The 18613-nt window shown below is 53.6% G+C and overlaps 1 protein-coding gene across 3 annotated transcripts in view; it reads right to left on the reverse strand.

Annotated features, from left to right (window-relative positions):
- BCAS4 (breast carcinoma amplified sequence 4) overlaps positions 1-18613 on the reverse strand; it is a 64031-nt gene that overhangs the window by 24894 nt on the left and 20524 nt on the right. For 2 of the 3 annotated variants that reach the window (XM_024128577.2, XM_024128575.3), the window contains exons 3-4: positions 13191-13292; positions 6727-6861 (exon numbers count right to left, since the gene is read on the reverse strand). In XM_024128577.2, coding sequence (XP_023984345.1) covers positions 6727-6861; positions 13191-13292 — 237 coding nt within the window. The remainder of the gene's footprint in view (positions 1-6726; positions 6862-13190; positions 13293-18613) is intronic. The other variant, XM_024128578.3, reaches the window with a different exon arrangement.

Raw genomic sequence — 18613 nt, forward strand, 5'->3', positions numbered from 1 at the left:
CCTCCACCTTCTAGGTTTTGGTTCCTGCACTCAGGAAGATCACAGAGAGGGGGAGAGACACTGAACGAGGTCTAAGCTGGATCCGATTCTGGCTCTGTTGCCTGTGCTGTGTGACCCTGGGCAAGTGAACGGCCCTCTCCGAGCCTCAGGTCCCTTTCTCAAATGATATCATTTACCTTTGGGGCTGTTACGGGAAGCTGAGACGAGGCACCGAAAATCCTTCATGAATGCTCTCAATACAACTACCATAGCTGGAGCGATAGTAGATGTGTTCGTCATGCTGCTCCCAAAAGCTGAGGGCTCCTGCTGGGGCTGGTGCAAAGTGAAGGAAGACGCCATGGGCTTTCCACTCTTCCCTGGTCCCAAATGCCTCTGAAGGGGTGGGGCCTGTGGGATACAGGCCATCAGCCTAAAATCCAGAGCTGGGGAGTGTGCTGGGTGTGACCCACAGGCGCAACAGATTTTATTTCCCCAAGATGTTTAACATTTAGAAAAATTAGTTGCTGACTTTTACACATTAGAAGATTCATATAAAACTCCACATGCCCAGCTTTCTCCCCCAAACAGAAAAATCTAGCCATTCTTGACCCCATTTCTGCAAGGCTGCTTCTGGAAATCTCCACCCCTATAGGTAAGGCAGGGGTTCTGCAATTTGCCACAGCCCCCACCGCTCCTTACTGTCTCACACCTGGCAGACACACTCATTTATGTTACCAGATCGCCCCCTGGGCATGTGCAGGGTGAACAGGTGAGCCGGGCAGGCCCAAGGCCACAGTCCACCCTGGCAGCCTGGCTCTGTGCGGTGTCAGGACTTGGCCCCAAGTGGTTTTGCTATTAGCCAGAGAGCCTTCCTTGGAAAGCACCAGACTGTTATCCATTGGAAGATTAATCAAAATGACACCTCGAGGGACTTCCCTGGTGGCGCAGTGGTTAAGAATCCGCCTGCCAACGCAGGGGACACGGGTTCGAGCCCTGGTCCGGGAAGATCCCACATGCCGCGGAGCAACTAAGCCCAAGCGCCACAGCTACTGTGCCTGCACTCTAGAGCCCGCGAGCCACAACTACTGAAGCCCATGTGCCGGAACTACTGAAGCCCGTGCGCCTAGAGCCGGTGCTCCACAACATGAGAAACCACCGCGATGAGGAGCCCACGCACCGCAACAAAGAGGAGCCCCCGCTCGCCGCAACTAGAGAAAGCCTGCGTGCAGCAACAAAGACCCAATGCAGCCAAAAATAAATTTAAAAATTTATTAAAAAAAAAAAAAAGACACCTCATGAACAAGATGTTTTGGCTCGGCGGAAAACAAACAGCAGTCTACAACAACTTAGCACGGCTCTTCTGTGCCCCTGGGTGCGGGTCCCGAGCGGAGGGCCTGGCGTGGTCAGAACACTTGTGGCAGCCACTTGGCCATGACCGGGCCTGGACCAAGGGGACATGGGGCCACCTGACATGGTCTCCACGCCCCTCCAAGGCCTGCAGCCCGTACAGCTCCACCTCCATCTCACTTTCGCTTCCACATATGTCTGAAACCGTCTCCAGATGTGAGGGGCCCTCTGTGTGCAGAGACAGGGCTGCCTCCTCAGGCAGGGTCTCTGGGACCCAGACACATGGCCAGGAGACCTGGGCGCCCCGACTGGAGCGTCTTTTCTCACTTCCAGTTGGACAAAGGCCCTGAGACCCGGCAAGGAGAGGATTCCAGTGAACTCAAGGCACAGCATGAGATGTTTCCAGGCCGAGGAAACGCACTCCTAACCGTTGCACTCTGAGGCTTGAAGGGCACCCACGCACCCTGCTCAGCTCTCATGGTCAAGTCTAAACAAGACCTCGCTGACCCCAAATGCCAGCCTTAGCTCAGGGTAGAGAATGAGCCCTGGAAATTCCCCAAGCAAAGCAAATTTACCAAGTCCCTCCCCTGCTACGAACCCTTCCATGGCTTTCCATTGCCCTTAGAATAGTGTCCAGTCCCCCTGTGTGGCCTGAGACCCCGCCCACCCAACCTGGCCCCGACTTCGTCTCCCACACTCCACCCCCCTGGCTCAGTCCCCGTGCTGGACTTCCCGCTGTTCCTCAGACACCAAGCTCAGTCCCACCCCAGAGCCTCGGTGCCTGCATCCCCGCTGCTGGGTGTACCCTGTCTTCTGACTTCAGGCTGTTCTCACTCACCATCCAGGTCTCAGCCTACACGGCCCTTCCTCGGAGGCCATGCCTGGTTCCCTCAGAGCAAGCCAGGGCCCTCTTTAGAAACGACTAGCTACTGAATTTTCCTAGGATTTGGTCATTGCCTCTATTCTTCCACTGGATACATGCTTCCTGAAGTAAGAGATCACAGCTCTCTCCCAAGGCAACAGAGTTAGGAATGTGCGTTCATATCCTGATGCCCAGCTGTGTGGCCTTGGGCAAGTTACTAAACCTCTCTGTGCCTCAGTTCCCTCACCTGTAAAATAGGGATAAAAAGAGCACCTCCGGGCTTCCCTGGTGGCGCAGTGATTGAGAGTCCGCCTGCCGATGTAGGGGACACGGGGTTCGTGCCCCGGTCTGGGAAGATTCCCACATGCCGTGGAGCAGCTGGGCCCGTGAGCCATGGCCGCTGAGCCCGCCATGGCCGCTGAGCCCGCGCATCCGGAGCCTGTGCTCCGCAATGGGAGAGGCCACAACAGTGAGAGGCCCGCGTACCGCAAAAAAAAGAAAAAAAATAGCACCTCCCCCATGGGGTATTGAGGGTTGAGAACAGCGCCTGGTGCTGCGGGACTGGCTCTGTCACCACTACCGATACCTGCTCACCACTGAGGGATTAGGCAGTCTGTCTTGAACCGTTATTTAAAGGCAAAGCTGGCTTTTCAGACCCACCAATGCTCAGAACCCTCCGTCTGAGAGTTCTGGAGTCTTTTTCTTCTTTTTCTCCCCACTGCTTTAGTGGAGGAGGCCCTCTTCATCTCACATCAAATTGAAACCAGTTTTCTAGCAAGCAGAGCCTTTCTTGGTCAAGCCCGTGTCAGCCAACTGACAGTTAAGCTGTCTGCGGCCTGCAGAGGCTAAGAGACTTACCCACAGTCACACAGCTAAAAAAATGCCACAGCGAAAGAGAGGTAGAGCTCTGAGTTAAAATCTTGGAACATTTTAAAAATCAATGTAAAAGTATAGTTGAAAACTTCTATGCAGTACAGCATGGAAATATGGACCTTTGTACCATGAAAATGTGTATGTTAGCATTAAAACTGAAGCATGGAAGCAGGTACATTTTTACGTCTGGGCGCAGAGGGCCCAGGGTGCCAGGCCAGCTCTCACCCCAGTCTGGGCACTGGCTGCACGCTTCTTTGGTGGCTCAAGTCAGAGGCCAAAGGCCTGGTCTTTGCAGGGGAGCTCGTGACGAGGAGGTACACTCAGGCTGGCCTCCCCGGGCCGGCCCAGGCCTCGGCCAGCACCAAGTCACGTGGGCAGGGGCGGCTCTGGGCCTCTGGGGCTGGGGAGGGGTGGGGGGCTGGCGGACTGCTTCCCAGCCCCACTTCTGGTGTGTTGGGAGACCCCAGCCCCGGCGCTGCACACCCTCCCTGGGCCTCCCCACTACAGCTGCAAAGTGAGGAAGAGGAGGGAGGGAGAAAGGAGGCCAGCAGGGCAGGAGGGGCTGGCAGAGTTAGAAAACACACGGACCAATTTTCTCCCCATCTCTCTCCCTCCCCGGGAACTCCTGTTCCAGCAGATGGAACAGCAGGGAGGGTGGGAACACACCCCCAAAGGTCCCTGCCTCGCGCCAGGGGTGAGGGCTGAGGGCCTCCTGCCTGGGCCCTGTGAGGGAGTCCCCACTGATCCCCCTGACTCTGGGAGGGCCTGGCGGCAGCAGTGAATAGCCTATCTCCTTTGGGGGGATGGACTTCCACAGGAGTGGGGACAGGACCCCTCCGCGCAAGAGCCTCTGCCCCACGCCACCTCCCGGAGACGGAGGAGGGCGGGTGGAGGCAAGAAGGCAGAATCTGGGCTTGTGCGGAGGGGCTTCCCACTGCTGGGGGGCCCTGGTGTGGATGCCCAGGTGCGGGCAGTGGTCAGTGAAGAGTCCACCTCGGGTGGGCACTGAGGGGAACCGACTGGAGACGGTGTGAAATCCTGGCTTGGTGGGTTCTTCCAGGTGGAAGAAACTGAGACCCATCCAGGTGCTCTTCAAGGACCCCACCCCCCAGACTGCAGCTCCAGGGGTCGGAACCAGGCCCAGAAAGATGCAGCAGGGCCAAGTGGTGCAGAGTGCCAGCTCCAGGCCCAGGTCTCACAGGTTCAAATCCCAGCTCCACCACGTTCTGGGTGGGCAAGCACTTCGACCCTTTAGTGCCTCAGTTTCCTCATCTGTAAAATAGGGACGGTGACTAGACCTACATCACAGGGTGGGATGTGAGGTGCCTGCCGGGTCAGGGCCCCAGTACAAGCCGTGACAACCATTATTCTAGAAGGGCCCCTCCAGCTGGCACCCCCAGGTGCAGGTGCAGCCCTGGAAACCCTCGGGTCTGCACCCGCATGTGCGCACACTTGCCTACATTGCCTGCTCCACACAAAGCCCTCCCAGGGCCAAGATCAACACGCCGGGGTTGCTGAATGACTCACCACCCCTGGCTGGGACGCATTTCCTGGAACAAGTCACTGCAGGTAGGGCTGGGGGGCCCCGAGTCTGGTAGAGATGAGAGGATGCAGGTCCCCACATGCCTGGCCACACCCCGATGGGATCCTGCAACAGGAGTGGGCGGCGGACCCCATTTCACAGCCCCACGGGCCTGAGTTCCAACCCCGGCACTGACCTTGGATGCGCGACTCTCCCCCTCCAAGCCTTGGCCTCTGCCACTAGGTGAGGACACTAGTGCCAACCACAAAGGGACAATTGTGCAGGTTATAGAAAAAGACTGTAAAGTACAGAGACCAAGGACCCAGCAGGCCCCACTGTTAGCATACCTGCTGCAGACCACGGGCAGCCAAGGTCCTCTGTCCTTCCTCCCCCATGGTGCTTCTAAGCCATCAGCGGGCAGAGCACTGTGTGACTGGGGGGCTCCTGGTCACCCCGGAACAGTCACCGTAACTCAAGGGACCAAGGAGGCAGCTCCTGACTTCACTGAAAGGCAGGAGAGACTGCTTTTGGCTGGAGAGGGGGCAATCCCAGAGGGCTTCTCAGAGGAGGTGGTATTAACTTGGTTCTAAAGGATCAATAGGAGTTCCGAGATCATGAGATCTGTGAGGCCACTGTCTAGCTGCTACTGGCCTTGGGCGAGTCCCTCACCTGGAGGCAGGCAGGTAAGCAGCACATGCCTCAGGCAGGTGTAAGACAAGACAGAGCAGTGGGGTCCTGGCAGGGACTGGAGAGTGACACCCAGGCAGGCATCCCAAGCCAAACAGAATGAGTTCACACAGGGCCAGAGTGGCAACACTGCAACTACTTCCGTTTCCTCATCAGTCAAATGGGGATAACGTTCATTCCCAGCGTACACGATGGTTGGGAAAAGTAAATGAATTAACGCACGTGAAATACCTCAGCAGTGCCTGGAACACCGTAAACGCTCGATATACGAGCCTTTGTGAGAACACTAAGTGGAGACAGGGAAGGGGGGCATGCAGGAGGGACAGAGAGAACAGAGGAGCAGAGGGGGACACACAGGCAGGGCCCAAGGAACAGTGAGAGACCCCCACTGGGGGGCAGGACAGAGCAGCTGGCTGAGCAAGACCCCTTTCCTGGAAAGGGCAAGACCCTGGAGATAGGCCAATCAGGGCTCCAATCTGGCCTTGCCACTTGAGGCAGTGTGGCTTCGGACAAGTCCCTTCACCACCCTGAGCCTCGGTCTCCTCATCTGTAAAATGGGGAAATGATAAAAGTACCTTCCTCCAAAGACTGGCATGAGAACCAGATGCCATATACAACAGCACACAAAGTACTTAAAGCAGACCTGACATAAAATTATCAAATCCCGCTTAGAGTGGGGTTTCTCAAACTCAGCACTACTGATGTTCAGGGCTAGATAATTCTCTGGTGTGGGGGGCTGTCCTGTACACTCTAGGGTGTTTAAAAGCATCCCTGGTTTCTACCCACTTGCCTCCAGTTGTGACAATCGCAACATCTCCAGACACTGCCCAATGTCTCCTAAACTAGGGAATCGGTAAGCCGGAAAGACAGAGGTGCTTAAACACTGAAGGTCTCTGCAAGGCAGGATCAGCCTGGCCTCAGTTTTTCCATCAGTAAAAGGGACACAATGATCCTTCCTTTCTTATAGGGAGGATCCCAGGAAAGCAGCGATGTGGGAGAGAGAGGCCTTTGCAAGCTGCGGGCTGGCTGCCCCTCTCACCGGCCCCTGCTTTCTGGTCTGCTAGAGGCTGACTTGTGCCTTGGGAAGGGGGACCCCGCCTGAATTCTGGAAGTCACTCTGAGCACGCCCTTAGGTGTGGAAGGGACAGGAGGGCAGGGGCTGCTTCTATTCACCATGGTAACCCCAGATGGACCACAGTGCTTGGCAAACAGCAGCACTTACTAACTGGTGGGTGGGGAGGCGGGCAGTCACAGCACCGAAGCACGAGGCTCAGGGCAAGCAGGGGCGCACGAGGGAGGCACTGCAACACTCCAGCCACCTGGCCAGCTCCCCACCGGCCAGCCAGATGCTGTTTCCTGTCTGCAGAAGCCAGCCGTGCCCTTTGAACTCCTGTTTCCTGAGCCCCTCTCCCTGCTCCAGTGTCTGGGAGGGGGCAGGGAGGTAGGGGATACTCACGTTCCCGAAGGCGGGGAGCCCCGAGGAGCCCAGCCACTTCCGCAGGGCCTGTGAGAGGGCCCCGTGGTCCCGCTCGGCCTGAAGCACGTGGGCTTCCAGGAAAGAGACGTGGTGCCCGACCATCTTGACAAAGGCCTGGTGGGAGAGGGGAAAGCAGTGATGCCACATCTGCGTAGACTAGGGTGTGTTCCTGGCTGCCTCCCTCTCACCTGGCCCCATGGGCTCCGGGAGAGTTCAGGCAGCGCCTGCCCAGCTGGGGGCACCGTCAGAAACCCTGACAGTAACAGTGACACCTCCCCCTTGGAGGCCTGGCCTGGCTGAGCCTCCACTCATGTCCTCTCACCTTCTCCCCCTAGTGACCCTCTGTTTAGCCTCTATTTTACAGAGGAGGAAACTGATGCTCAGAGAGGTTGGACCACCTGCCCAAAGTCACACAGCCAAGAAGTGGCAGAGAGGGGACTCAGGCTGCACAGCCTTCTTTATGAAAAATGGATTTTTTTTAGAAATCGCTCACTTTAATATTTGATGGATATTGGGGGAGTCTCAAACTCAGAAGCTGCCAAGAGGCAGGCAGGTGACAAGCGGGTGAAGTAGGATGAGTGCGGACAGGGTGAACTGGAATGCTGGGTCCTGGCCCCCAAGGGTCACTCAGCTCTGGGTCTCTAGTGCAGAACCTCCAATTTCAAAAGAAAAAAGAAGAGAAAAGAGAATGCTGGGGTCGGATTCTCTGGACTAGAATCCAGGTTCTATCACTTACTAGTTGTGTGCCTTTCGGCAAGTTACTTCATTTCTATTATCCTCAATTTTCATATCTGTAAAATGGGAATAATAACAATACCAACCTTGTTCTGCAGTTAAGTGCTTAGGGTATATTAAGAGCTCAATTAATATCAGATAACATCATTTCAAAAGAAAACAAAAAGGACATTCAGATTTTATGAAAAGTGTCCAGTTTTTAAAAACGTTAGCAATAAATTCACAATTTAAAAAAGAACTCTGCAGGCCCGGTGAAACTCCTTTGTGACTTCTGGTGTGCCTGTGTGTTGTGTGCATGTGTGTTTCCGTGTGTACCTATGTTTGTGTGTTGTGTGCATGTGTTCGTGTGTGTTGTATGTTTGCATGTGTGCCCATATGTTGTGTGTTGTGTGCATGTGTCTCTGTGTGTGGTATGTACATGTGCATGTGTTTGCCTGTGTGCGTGCACTGCACATACACCCGGGAAGGCCACCAAAGGTGGCGGCTCCAGTGCCATTTCAGACAAGCCCCCCTCTGCGGACTCCCTGTTCCAATAGTAAAATGCAAGAGATTTTCTTGCACCAGGAAGAGGCAGGAGACCCTCTCAGTGCTGGGCCCCACGAGGGAGCCTCCCTTCACTGGATGGAAAGCCCCGGTCAGCCCCAACCAGCAAGGCCCACCACCACCCAGCCCTGCCTCTCCCCATGTCCCACACACCAGCCACACAGGCTGCCCTTTTGTTCCTTGAAAACGCCAGGCCTCACCCTCCACAAGGCCTTTGCACCAGCTCTCTCCGGACCGGCAGCACTTCTCTGTTCTCGATGGGGTGAACCCTGCTTGTCTCTCAGGCCCTGGATCCACTGTCCCCCCGACAGAGAGGCCTTCCCCAACCACCTAATCTAACATGCCCCACATCACTGCGGAGCCACCCCATTTCCCCGTCTTCCTAGCTCTCCTCTCCCTCTGAACTTCCTGTCTGCCTGTTCACGGTCCATCTCCCTCTAGATGTGAGTTCTGGAAGAGCAGGTGCTGAGTCAGTGTTGTTTACAAGGCCACAACCAGGGCCTGGTCAGCTGGAAGGGGCTCAGCTGGATGGTGGAGGCATGAATGCACGCAAGCATGAATGAATGAATGAATGAATGAATGAGTGCGCACACACGAATGAATGTATGCATGGATGAACGCACGCACGCGTGAATGAATGCACGCACGCATGGATGAATCAATGCACACACAGGAATGAATACATGCATGCCTGCATGCGTGAATGAATGACCGCATCCTTCGCAAAAAGACATTGGATGAACACAAGATGGTGGCACTGTTGTGCTGCCGCCGCCCCGTGGTTCTGGCAGAGGCAGAGCTGAAAGGCTCTGAATAAGCCACATCAAGTGTGTGTGTGTGTGTGTGTGTGTGTGTGTGTGTGTGTGTGTGTGTGACGCATGGATGAATCAATGCACACACAGGAATGAATACATGCATGCCTGCATGCGTGAATGAATGACCGCATCCTTCGCAAAAAGACATTGGATGAACACAAGATGGTGGCACTGTTGTGCTGCCGCCGCCCCGTGGTTCTGGCAGAGGCAGAGCTGAAAGGCTCTGAATAAGCCACATCAAGTGTGTGTGTGTGTGTGTGTGTGTGTGTGTGTGTGTGTGTGTGTGTGTGTGTGTGTGTGTGTTGCGGGGCGGGGAGACAAGGAGCCACAGGCTGGGCAGCTTCCCCTGGCCTTGCTGGGCCTGCACATCTGGTTATAAGACACAAAAGAAAGTTCTACAGTCCCTCCTCCAGCCGATTCCAATTTTACGCTCCCTGCGTTAATACCGACGTGGTGGGGAGCATGAGGGATGCTGAGGAATGTGCGCTCACGAGGTCGGAACCGCCTCCAAAGTGCCTGCCAGAGAGGGCAGCCCGGCCAGGCCGCAGCCAGGGAGAGGCCGGGGAAACTGGAGAGACGCAGACACGCATCCACACAGAGAGGGGAGGAGAGGGGACAGAAGGAGGGTGACCGCTAATCGGGACCACCCTTGGGACTATAGGTGACTTCTAGATACATTTCTCTACCATGAAAATGGACCACTTTTATTATCAGAAGGGAGGGGAGGGAGGAGGGAAAGAAAGAAGGAAAGTGGGGGGAGGATGAGAGAGAAGGGAAAGTCACATTGTTTTAAAATTTATTTGTGAGTCCTGAATGATGTATCTGAATCCTTGTGGCAAAAGGCCCCCAGCTTCAGAGCAGGGCCCAGTCCAGAAAGGGTGACAACGCCAGCACTGACTTTTGCAGTCCCAGCTCCACCACTTCCTAGCTGTGTGACCTTGGGTAAATAACTTGGCCTTTCTGTGCCTCAGCCGCTTTCTCCACGAAAGAGGACTAATAACGGGACCTTCCTCCTGGGGCTGCTGTGAAGGTGAAGCAAGTTCTTTCAACTAAAGCACTTAAGAGTCCCTGGCTCATAGCAGGTGCTCAGGAAATGTTAGTTTTTTCTGGCCTGAAAGGTCACCCCCATGGTTCCCAAGCCTCCCCTCCCATGGGTCACACTGATTTGAGAGCTGAGTGGTCTTGGGCTCCCTGGAACCCCCTGACATGTTAGGCCCTGGAGCCCCCAGTCGGCTGGGCCGAGTGACGAGCAGGCATCCCAGATTCTGGCTCTCAGCCTGCGGGCAACGGCCACCACCATGGTGACAGCCTGTCCTCGGCGAGCATCTACAAGATGCCAGGTGCCGGACTAACACCTTCGCGATGACATAGTCACAATTTGCAGAGGAGGAAACTGATGCTGAGAGGGTGAGTGAGTTACCCGAGGGGCAGATCTGAGGCCCAGGTGGTCTGGCTCTGGAAGCCATCTGCCTCAGATTGGGGTCTGATCGGGTCCTAAGTTTTATTGTTCTCATGTCACATGCAGCTTAGTGGAAAATACCTATTCTCCCATTTGCCTTGAAATCCATGACCCCCTTGCACTAACTTTTTCTTCCTTTTAATGGAGACCCAGTTACAGAGAAATATCTCTAGTCTAAGGAAAGCAGCAGTCCCGGGAGTTGACAAGAGGCAAACGCCACTTAGCCTCAATGTTGGGGAGACTCTAGGGCAGAGTGGGGAGATTCACACCCCACCGAAGGGGAGAGTTGCTTCTCAGCTCCGGCTCTTCCCAGAAAGTAGCGGGGAGTGGCTTGGGGTTGGTCTTCTAATACCTGACTGCCCAGTGCAGTCCTGGGTCCTGTTGGCATCTGAGCTTGCAATCTCCATCTAAAGCTTACAGTAACTGCTGGTGGGAGAGTAAAATGGTGTCAACACTTTGGAAACTGGTCTTGGCAGTTCCTAAAAAGAGTTACCACATGACCCAGCAATTCCAGTCCTAGGTATTTACCCAAGAGAAATGAAAATGTATAGCCACGCAAAAACCTAAACATGAATGTTCACAGCAGCATTATTCATAATAGCCCCAAAGTAGAAACAACCCAAGGACCCATCAACTGATGAATGGATGAACAAAATGTGGTATAGCCATCCCTACAATGGAATACTATTCATTCATAAAAAGGAATGAAGTTCTGACACATGTTCCAACCTGCATGAACCTTGAAAGCATTATGCAAAGTAAAATAAGCCAGACACTATAGGCCACATAGTATATGAAATGTCCAGAGGCAAATCCATAGACTCAGAGTAGATTAGTGGTTGCCAGGGGCCAGGAGTGGGGAATGATTGCTAACCACTGAGCCATCCTGTCTCTTCACTGGCTTCCTATTCCTCAGGAAAAAGGCCAACATGCTGACCTTGGAGTGGAAGGCCTAGACAACGGGCCTCCTGCTGCCCAATTTCTCCAGCCCCGCTCAGGTCATGACCTCCCTCATCCCTGTAATCTGGCCCTCCCAGGATCCTTCCAGTGTCCCCATCTCCTTCCTGCCCCAGAGCGCAGATGCCCCCCACCTCTGAGCCTCTGCCCGAGCTGTGCCCTCACCCACCCAGCACAGCTCCTTCCACTCACCCTCCGGGGGCCAGAAGGTTCCATTCCTTGCTCGCTACTTCCCTCCAGAGCACTCGACTCCCTCTAGGTCACCCTTGGTGAATGTGGTCAGCAGAATCATGGGCCCCCAAAATATCCCACCCTCATTCCCAGAACCTGTGAATATATCACCTCCTATGGCCAAAGGGACTTGGCAGGTGTGAATAAGGATCTTGAGCTGGGGAGACTGTCCTGGATTATCCGGGTAATCACAGGCACCCTTATAAGATGGAGGCAGGAGAGTCAGAGGAGGACAGAGCCTGGAAGATGCTACGCTGTGGGCTTTGAAGGTGGAGGACAGCGCCATGAGCTGAGCGATGCAGGTGGCCTCCAGACACTGGAAAAGGCCAGGACGTGAACTCTCCCCCAGAGCCTCCAGAAGGAACCAGCCCTGCTGACTCCTGCTGACACATTTTGGACTTCTGACCTCAAGAGCTGTAAGATGCTAAATTCATGTTGTTTTAAGCCACTATGTTTGTGATAACTTGTTACAGCAGCCCCGGGAAGTGCTATGGTCATGCTTTGTTGCTGTGTTTCTCCTGGCTGGAACACATCCTTGGACTCTGTCTTTCTCACTGTGACAGCCCTGCAGCGGTGCATAGTAGGTCCTCAATAAATGCCAGTGGACTGAATGCTAAGGAAAAAATTGGGCTTGAGAGTTGGGCCAGCCCAAGCAAGGCAAGAACCAGGGCTACAAATCTTCACATTTTCTTTCCTCTTTCAAACATGTGGAATAAAATTCAAATGAATCAGCTATTCCAAGGGCAAAGTTTTAATTATATTCCTGCCTCATTCTCTGCTGACAAGAATGTTAATTCTCTGTTAACTCCAGGGCTCACTGCCGGGCTCCTTTCCTCCACAGCTCAGAGGGGCACACAACCCCTTGGTCTAGGTGACAGCTATTAAATCGCAGGCTCCTCCAGCCTCCCGGTCCTTCACTGTGCAAGAAGCCAGGAGCCCAAGCCAAGGGCCCCAGTTTGAGTAAGAGCTTGGGCTCCAGAGGATGTGAACTGAAGTCCCAGCTTCACAGAATTAGCTGTGTGACCCTGGAGAAGTGGCTTACCCTCTCAGAGCTCGTGCTCCTCCTCTGGGAGATGGGACGGTGAGGATACTGACGTTGCAGTGCAGCCAAGAGGAAATGAGGTACCATGCACCTTAGCCCGGTGCCCTCACAGGTAAAAGGCGGGTGAAATAAGTCAGCATTGAGGCAAGAGGGCATGGTGCGGATTGTGGTGAAATGCAGAACACATGTCTCGTCTGAGGGGCGGCTGCCACCAGCTCTACCAGAATATAGCCTAGGGGTTGGAAATGTTCTATTTCTCAGTTTGGGTCATCTTCACATGGGAGTTTATATGTGTAAAAATTCACTGAATTGTACACTTACTATGTGTGCACTTTATGTATTTATACCTTAAAAAAATAAACAGAATAAAGTATTTAAAGAAAGGTGGGTCTAGGGTTATGAAAGCTTCTGAATTTCCAAAAGCAGCTGAAAATTCAGATTTTTATATAAAGTACCCTGATTTTCAAATGGGATCCTTTATATAAGTTCATATTTGTCATATTTTAGACATACTGTGTAGGCCCCTTTTTGGCTACCACCCCACTCCACTGGATCTAAGGCCTGACACCATCAAGGCCAGATCAGCATCCTGGAAGAGACGACGAAAGAGCCAGAACAAGTCCGTGGAGCTCACAAAGAAAGCTCAGTATCCTGGACTCACCTCCAGCTGGTCCACTTTGGCGTAGATGCCACGCATTTCCATCACCTTGGCCTTAAGGAGGGGGATGTTTTCCTCCAAGATCTGTGAGGTATCGCTCCTGATCTGCAGGGAACAAGACAGCTCATCAGGCTCTCTGTCCCAGCCCCGCGTGCTCCTGCCTGCCCTGGGGGCGGCCAGGCTCTTCAGAGACCTCGCTGATGGCCGAGACACCGAATGCCATCTTGCCCGGGGACAGGCCCCAGGAACAACCCATCGTCCCAGGTGGGGACCAACCTCACTGCCTCTTGGCACCCAGACCCAACGAGGTATTATTTACTGAACTGCAAATTAATTGTTCCCCCTGACCAAACACCCAACACCACCAGCTCCAAACTAAATACCTTTATATTGTAAACCAGTGAACTGGACCAAACGGAAAGAATCAAAATCTCTTCTCTAAACTGAAGTCGAGGTAAATCAAGTTTCTGTTACACTGGAACTGATAATATCAATGAGAAGAGTTAATAATGACCATTAACATTAATAATGAGTCTCACCATCATGGTGCTTCCTACACGCAGCCACTACGCTAAGCACTTCCTGCGCATCGTGCTTCTCATTTAATTTCAAGATTCCTCTGCTTGGAAGGACCCCAAAAGCGACTGAGACCTTTGGGAAGCCACATCTTTCCCTTGATCACTGAGATCGGGCGTGTCCTGACCACACAGAGAGGCAGAATACATACCACTCTCAGATTCTCTAGGGAGCATGTGGATCCCCTGGAGGGAAGCCTGTTAATGCTGATTTGCAGGCCCCTCCAAGTCTGGTCTAGCTTGCGCGGGGTTGGCGGGCAATCTGTTTTCAGCCAAGCTCCAAGGCTGTGCTGGAGTGGCGGTCCGGAGGCAGTCAGAGAAACACCAGTGGGCTACTAGGACTCAGACTGGAGTTTGAATTTAGCTCTACCCACTATGAGCTGTGTGACCTCGGGCAAGTTACTGCACCTCTCTGAGCCCTCCTTTGCTTGTCTGCACAGGGAAGCAATCAAGACAGTCCTTGCTTCCTTGGAACGCAGTGAGGATAGAACGTTTAGCAGACTGTTTGGCATGGCGTGTGCGGGCAGCTTCTGACACGGTCCTGAACAAGCCCCACCTCCTGGTGTTCATGTCCTTGTGTGATCCCCTCCCCGAGACCATTGCCTGGACCTAGAGACTGGCTTCTAATGAAGAGGAGTCAGCCAACGTGAGACATGGCCCTCCTGAGACTAGAAGACTGTCACTCCATCTTGCTGGCGGTCTCTCCTGCTGCCTGGTTCATGCATGCTTCCCCCCACCCCCTCTTCTTTCTCACTTGCCCTCTCCTGCCAGCCGTGATGAAGCAAGTTGCCGTGATGGAGAAGCCTGCCTCTGGCCAATGGCCAGTGAGGAACTGAGGGCCTCAGTTCAATGATCATGAGGAAGTGGATCCTGCCCAGAAACACTGACTTTGCCTGGAGGCAATCCTGCCGCAGTCGAGCCCTGAGATGACAACCGTCCTGGCCAACATCTCGATGGCAGCCTGTGAGAGACCCTGACCTATAGAACCCAGCTAGGCTGCACCAGAGTCCTGACCCACAGACACTAGCACATAATAAAGATCATTGCTTAAGTCACTAAGTATGGGGGGGGTGTAATTTGTTATGCAGCAAATAGGTAACTAATACAAGATGACAACTCAGCAAAAAATTTTAATTTTAAAAATGTTTTTGAAAACTGTACCCATTTTCCCTCCTCTTTCTGCCTAAGTATATGAGACCTCTGGTTCTCCTGCCATTCCGCTCCCATCACTGTTCAGGATGACACTTCCCTCCTTGCCCCGGGTTTCCCGGAAGCCGTTCCATCACCTGCATGTCTAAAACCAAACCCTTCCTTCCTGGTCCCCCTCCTCTGGTCAGGGCACTGCCATCTCCCTGGGTACCTGGCTACAAGCCCACTGTCCTGAGGCACACTCCTTTCCCATGCCCTGGCCCCTTGGGGCCAAAAAGCAGCCCTGAGAGGGTGGCATCTGGCACCAGGCTGCCTGGCCTCAGTCTCTGCCCTGACCTCTCTGTGCCTCGGTTTCCTCATCTGTAAAGTGGGGATCAGACTAGTGCTTCTCTCGAAAGAATGCTTTAGGGATTATACAAGATCATCCATGTCTGCATGTGGCCCACACATGTGGCTCATTTGGCCCACAAAGTGTTTTCGTTTTTAAATTTGACTTAATTTCCAACTTTAAAACTCAAGTGGGGCTCCGAGGAGAAATGGCTGATTCTAGGGTTGGGACAGGGAACATATAAAAGCCTGGAGCACCTCATAGTGCCAGAAAGTAAGAAAGTGTTAAAAAAAAAAAAAAAAAAAGTGAAGGATGGGGCAGGTCAAAGGAACACAAGAGCCAACCTGAAAGAGCCAAATGGCCCAAACTGGGACAATTTGAGCAACAAAATAATGTAACATTGGACTATATCTCCAACTATAAGATAAATACACACGAATGTGATAGGAACAAGGCACTGAACGGGTCGCGGAAAGGGGGAAATGGTGATGCTACTGCAGAGCCAGGCCACCAGTCCAGTGATGCCGTGTGGGTGTCATGTGCCCCTGATGTGATGTGATGAGAAGGCGCCTCAGCTCTGGGGATTCTCTCCAGAAACTCACAACGCCGTCTAAGCACAAGAAAAACATCAGACAAACCCAAATTGAGGGACCTTCTACAAATTACCACATACCCCTCACAACTGCCAAAGTCACGGAAAGTCAGGAAAGAATGAAATTGTCACAGACTAAAGGGGCTTAAGGAGAACTGACAATTTAAGGCAATGTGGTGTCTTTGATGGGATCCTGGAACAGAAGGAGGACATTAACGGGAAGCTGGGGAATCAGAACCAAGTGTGGAGTTCAGTGAGTAGCCAAGGATCTGTGTTGGTTCCTTGGTTTTGACAAAGGTACCGAGGTGAGGTTAACAGTGGGGGAAACTAGATGAGGGGTGCGTGGGAAGTCTCTGCACTCTTTGCAATTTTTCTGTAAATCTAAAACTATTCCAAAATAAAGTACATAGATATGGCTTTAAAATACTCAACAGATTACGTGCGGATTTATAACTTCTCTTAAAAGTCAGCCGCTTTGGCAACACCGGGCCCACGTCTCCCCAGGCGCCGCAGGCTGGGCTGAGCGGCAACTGCTCCCTCCCAGGGGCACGCGCACTCCCAGTTTCTGCAGCGGCCACCCATCCCTAGCGCCTCGCCCCAACCCCCTGACTCCCTCCACATCCTGCCCGGCTCCTGCAGGCATTGAAATGCTCCAGCATTTGTCAGCTGGGATAGGGAAAAGGGCTCGATACCCTCCCTTGTTTCCCCCAGGCCAAATTTCTAGAGAGAAGCCCATCCCTCAACAAGGCTAAACTTGGGAGAAATTGCCATGATGCGATGAAGAACTTCTGTTCTTCATGACAAGGTCAGAGCGCAGGGAATCAAAGGCAGATCTTTTCTTTCTGTTAATTTCTAAAGAAACAAGCAGGCGAGAACAAGTGAGAATCAGGAGGGACTGGTCTTAGCAACCCATGGGGGTGAAGGGAACGTGGCGGGGAGGAGGTTCTGGAACTCTCCCCGCCTCCCTTCAGATCCTCAGGAACTGGAGGGCCCGAGGGTCTGCGGGCCGAGCAGGAAGGCCCCTCTCTGCAGAGGCTTCTCCACTGGCTGAGGCTGAACAGAGGGAACTCTCTCCGCCTGCCCAGAAGGCAGCCTGCAGGTCCTTGGCGGGAAAGTAGAGGGGAGTCCTTGGAGTCTGAAACACCCCCAAACCTTCCTCTTGGCTCCCCCAAGAGCTGGGAACCGAGAGACAAAAACCAGGGTATTTAACGTGGGCTGGGTGAGGAGGGGCAGGATACCAACACCCAGGAGCCATCATCACGTGCTGGGAACAGACCCTGTGGTACAGGAATTGCTTTCTCTTCAACCTTGTTTTTTGTTTTTTTGTGCGGTACGCGGGCCTCTCACCGTTGTGGCCTCTCCCGCTGCGGAGCACGGGCTCCGGACGCGCAGGGCCAGCGGCCACGGCTCACGGGCCCAGCCGCTCCGCGACACGTGGGATCTTCCCGGACCGGGGCACGAACCCGTGTCCCCTGCATCGGCAGGCGGACTCTCAACCACTGCGCCACCAGGGAAGCCCTCAACCTTGTTTTATAGGAGATGAAACTGAGAAAAACTAAATGAGCTGGGCAAGGTTGCAAACCTACAAAGTGGGAGATGGAGGACGCTAATCCAGGTGTGTCTGAGGCCACCTCCTAATACCAGAGGTCTGCAGACGTGTTCTATCAGGCTCACGCAGAGCCAGCCTGAAAAACCGAAAGTACAACCAAGCTAGGTGCCAAGATCTAAAATTAAGGATATTTCCCTTAGAAACCCAGATTTCTGGCTTCTTGTGAAAAATCAGAAGACCCGGGCACACTGAGCCCATGTTCCACCTGGCAACAATCAGCTGGCGCTGGGTGACAACAGCCCCCCTTGGTTCACCATGGTCTCCACCACTAGCTACAGTCTCCTCAGCATGGCATCCATGGCCACCTCATGCACTGCTCATCTTATAGGGGAGTGGAAGGCAAGGGACACATTTCTCTTCTAACACCCAACCCACCTCACGTCATCACATCACAGGCATGTGAGTTCACGCTTATGCATACTTCTCAGAAGAACAAAGATGTCAGGGGAGAATCAGTGCTTTTTGAGCCTCTAATGGGATGAAACTCCAGCCAGGTCTACGAGCCGGGGGGCCTGGCGGACCCTCCCCCAGCCTGTCCTCCCAGCTCCCCGGAGCTGGTCTCCGGAGCCCAGAATTCTGGGTAGCGGATGCAGGGGGTTATCACAGAGCAAACATGGCTCTCCAGGATGATGCAAGGCCCAGGAAGAAGAGGCAGATGCACTTGACCTCAGAACGCACACCAATGCCAAATGCAACTGCTGGGCTGGGGCCAACAGGACATTTTCTCCATTTATGTGAGAGATGGGAGAGTCCGCTCCCTGCCAGAAGGTGGGCCCAAGGCTACTAGGGTTTCCGAGGGCCCAGACAAGCTGCCCAAACCCCCAAGGGCACTGAGCTGAAAGGCGTCACAAATCCAGTTTCTGTGGATTAACTCCTCTGTGTCGCGGCCCTCTGGTGCTGTGATATTGATGATGATGATGATGACCTCAGTAGCTACTATTTATGGGTCACTTAACACATAGCAGGCACCATGCTAAGCAATTATTTTTGATTGAGTGTAAATGACACACAGTGAAGAGCCCAGGCCTTAGCGGACAGCTCGATGCATTGGCATGTGTGTTTACGTCTGTGGGACCACCACCCAGACCAATGCATGGAACATCCCCTCACCCCATACAGCTCCCTCCGGCCTCCTCCCAGTCATGACCACCCTCCCAAAGCCAGCCTCTACCT

The sequence above is a fragment of the Physeter macrocephalus genome, chromosome 14 (genome assembly GCF_002837175.3).
Source record: "Physeter macrocephalus isolate SW-GA chromosome 14, ASM283717v5, whole genome shotgun sequence".
NCBI lineage: Eukaryota > Metazoa > Chordata > Mammalia > Artiodactyla > Physeteridae > Physeter > Physeter macrocephalus.